General features: G+C 37.5%; 1 protein-coding gene across 1 annotated transcript; it reads right to left on the reverse strand.

Annotated features, from left to right (window-relative positions):
- Positions 1-148: 148 nt before the first annotated feature.
- On the reverse strand, positions 149-3,394 carry siva1 (SIVA1, apoptosis-inducing factor). Its single transcript, XM_015042540.1, has 4 exons — positions 3,157-3,394; positions 2,794-2,976; positions 1,582-1,735; positions 149-435 (listed from the first exon to the last, which is right to left on the reverse strand). Exons 1-4 carry the CDS (start codon positions 3,275-3,277, stop codon positions 387-389), a joined length of 507 nt encoding a protein of 168 aa, XP_014898026.1. The 5' UTR covers positions 3,278-3,394; the 3' UTR covers positions 149-386.
- Between the last annotated feature and the right edge of the window lie 433 nt (positions 3,395-3,827).

Here is a 3,827-nt window from a genome sequence, read left to right on the forward strand (position 1 = left end):
GTCATGCATTATTTTGGAATAAAAAAAAAATGTAACAGATCATTCTTCAACTTGTGACTATGTTTTTTTTTAAACATATCTCCAATTTGGAAACAAGAACTTTGAGACATCAATTCTCCCCCACCCAAAAAAAAACACATCTGAAAAATTAGAACATATGCTATTTAATGCAATACCAAGTCAAAACATAAAATTTACAAAGTAAAATAGACTTAATAAAAAAAAAAAACATTCAAGTTTATTTCAGTTCATTATAGAATGAAACACATATATACAAGAATACATTTCAGTCATAAAAACAAGTTTACACTGTAATCTTTGTAATATCTCATGGGAGCAACTTTACATGATCAAGTACACAATCTGATGCTTCCTGTTGGTCCTGCTTATGTTGAACAGCTGCAGCATAGCACTTCATCGTATGGTCCGCTGTAACTGGAATGAAGAGGGTTTAAAATGTTAAATAGATGAAAACTGCTTAATTAGTCCAACAGAGTTAAACGTCTAACTTTCTCAGAATTCAGTTAGTTTGGTTTTTTCACAAGGGTGAAAAAGCTGTAGAAATGTAAATCATTTATAGTACAATTTATCTTTATTGATGTTATCTGAAGACTTTATGACTTGTGAAGATTTATCAGCAATAGTTTAAGAAAATATAGTCGGCTTCTGGTGTTTTATCCCTTTAATGCAAATCAAGCATGAAACTCAGAATATATTTATTAATTGCTAATTTCAGGTCTCAAATTAAAGCTAAAATAACTGAGTAAATCAATAAAGTTAAATAGGAAAGATAGAAAAATTTAAATTCAAGGTCCAAAGTAAAATGAAAACATTTAAAAGCTGCCTTGGGAGGATTTGTCTACCCCTTCTGGCAGTAAATGTAAATGACAGTCATGAGAATATGCCACATTTATCTGCGTCCCTCAGTGCTTACTTACAGAAATGCCTTCCAGCAAAAATGTTAACACTTTTTTTGAAACTCAGTATAAAACGTTTTTGGCATACTTACAAAGATTAAAGCCCAACTCTGCTAGTTTCTACCATTACCAAACAAATATATAAAAAAGCCATTTCAGACTATCAACTCATATAGTGTCTTTCAGATGTATCCGTAACCCTTTAACATTTTCATATTTGGTCTCATCTAATAAAAGAACCTTTTCCACAGTTGCAGTTTGCTTTGCAAGACTTGTGGCTGAAACGGGTATTTTCTTTCAGAAATGTTTCTTTTCCCACATTTTTCCATAAACACAACAACGGTTGCTTCTGACCATACCGTAGGTTTACAGTCGTGTCATCCTATTCCCATTTTCTCAATGATCTGTGAGCTCTTCAATATTTGAGATTCGATTTGTTCCTTTAAATTTGACATGACCTGCCTCATCTAAAGCATTTGCTGATTAATAGTTTTCATACCAAGATAAAAACAGCTGGACTCTTGGACCTCTACAGGAAAGGTCACCGTTACAATCCCATTAAACCCCAGAAAAGTCTGTAGTTGTAATGTTTGGATAATACCAGGAGCATTAAAACTTTTGCAAGACAAAGTGTAAGTACAGACAGGGGAGACGTTAAACTTACTCTGTGATGGTGCAGACTGAGCAGCACGGGCTGCAGCAGCTGGAACACTGTCTGGCACAAGAAGCACAAGCCAGTCTGTCACACTGGGAACACAGCGTCCTGGAACCCTGGTTTTTATGACAAACACAGCAGCCTGTGGGAGCTGCCGGGACACCTACATAAAAATACACCCATTTAGGCTCAGACATTAAAAACTTGCAAACTTGCAAGCACAGGCCAAGCCTGACATCTGCTGGCACAAAGCATTAACTATTTAACAATGTTTCTGCCAGAAAAAGAAAACAGGTAAGCTCATCCAATCCATGTTTTGTAGCTATATTATTGGTGTAATACACATTTAAGCAACTGGGTAATTACTTAAAACCAACAGAAGTCAAGAAGCAATAATTTCATCTTGGACTTCAGCTGAAAAAATGGTTTGAATCAAAGTCAAAGCCTAAGTCTAAAAGCAAATGTTGTAGATCTGGGCTTTATGAAGCATCTGGTACATACCAGTCATACCAGTGCAGAGGAATGTAGAAACGACAACAGACAGGGCATTAATTACATTTACCATTACCATGTTCCTTCAAACCGCTGTGTGCGAGAAGAGTTCGCCTTCCTGCAACCGTGAAGCATTTATGGATCAGAACGTAAAGTGCCTTTAAAAGTCAGGAGTGTTTGGATCAAAACTTTTACTGGCTTTGAGCTACTATGGTGGCTGTAGAATCTGCTTTGTCCAAATAGTTGTGGGCCAATGTTGTCTGTGGAATGTATGTGGAAGTACTTCAAGTTAGGAGACAACTGTATGGTTGGGCACACAGTTACGAACCAAAACAGCTCTCTGCCGACAGTAGCTAATAAAAACACAAATTATAGAACAGAATACAGACAATAAACAAAAGTGTAATCTTTGTGCATCTAAAAAGTGCATAAATAAGATTATAGGAGTCATGCATTACACTGCCCTTCACAAATTTACAAAACCTAAAACAACCTTCCGGTTACATCCTCTCTGTTTCAGGCTTGTTTTGGTATAACAGGAAACCTAACTATTGTGCAGGCAGCATTTTACGGTCATCAGGAAAGTTTATCTGGCCTATGGTCTAGTCCTGCACCACCGTGTATTGCAGATGAGACGTTGTTCTTCACAGCGTTTGTTCAAAGTTAATATTTAAAATCTCTTTGCTGTGCATCATTTTTGACCATGAGACCACTACAGCCTGACCTTACCTTGTACAGCATTTGTTCTTGTGAGTTTCCCATCCTGCCCAATAAATGTCTGTCCTCTCAGGAGTGTCTGACTGCATGCGGTGTGTTGTTCTTTAAGCTGTGAATCTGGGCACTTCTCCTCTCCAGTCCATATTTTCCCCACTACAGCTTTCGCACCATTGAAAAGCAGGTTCTTTGTCTTTTCTACAAGAGACAGAAAGAGTAAAACAATCATACAAGAGACTCCATCAGCTGTTTAACAAAAAATAAGAGTGTAAACAGCAGCTGCAAATGCAGAGAACCACAACCAAATGTGCGCAACGAAGCTAACACCGTGGCTAACAGGGAGCAACAGCGATAAGTCGTCCACAACCATTTACTTACCGTATATTTCTTGCCGATATTTATTTCCAAACACACCGTAACTGTTTATCTCCCGCTGCCCGATGTGTATTTTGTACTGGGAAGAGAAGGATTCAGGAAAAGGATAAGTTCGTTTGGGCATTTTAGCTGGTAAATGTGCAGTTCCCTGTTAGCTACGCTAACACCTCCACACTTGTTATTGCGGGAAAAATGGCAGGAGGCAGAAAGCAGCCAATCACAAACAGCACGTTATCATCACGTGACAACAAAGCTCCAATCTCAGATTACTGCTCTTGTACCACGTGATCAACTTTCAAACCCATTTAAGGACATGATGTCGCATTCGGGGGCCGTCGAAAATATTGCAATAAGTGATTACACTGGGATCTTTTAGCTTTCAGAATTGTTTTTCAGCTCTTTTGAGAAAACGAATCAAAAACAGCCTGCAAAAGATGATTTTATTCTAAGATTTAAACTCCTTTAACAATGGAAATATTTGGATACTGAAGAGCACAATTTAAATTTTGAACATAAAATTGTTTTAACATTTGGGGGACAAAGGCAAGATGAGGAACATTACTACAACCCCTGGCAAAAAGTATGGAATCACCAGTCTTGGATGAGCAGTCATTCAGACATTTCATGCTGTGAAACAAACTCGGATCAAAAACATGATACAATATTAAGGTCAT

The sequence above is a fragment of the Poecilia latipinna genome, unplaced genomic scaffold (genome assembly GCF_001443285.1).
Source record: "Poecilia latipinna isolate Pla-1442-1.1 unplaced genomic scaffold, P_latipinna-1.0 Scaffold594, whole genome shotgun sequence".
NCBI lineage: Eukaryota > Metazoa > Chordata > Actinopteri > Cyprinodontiformes > Poeciliidae > Poecilia > Poecilia latipinna.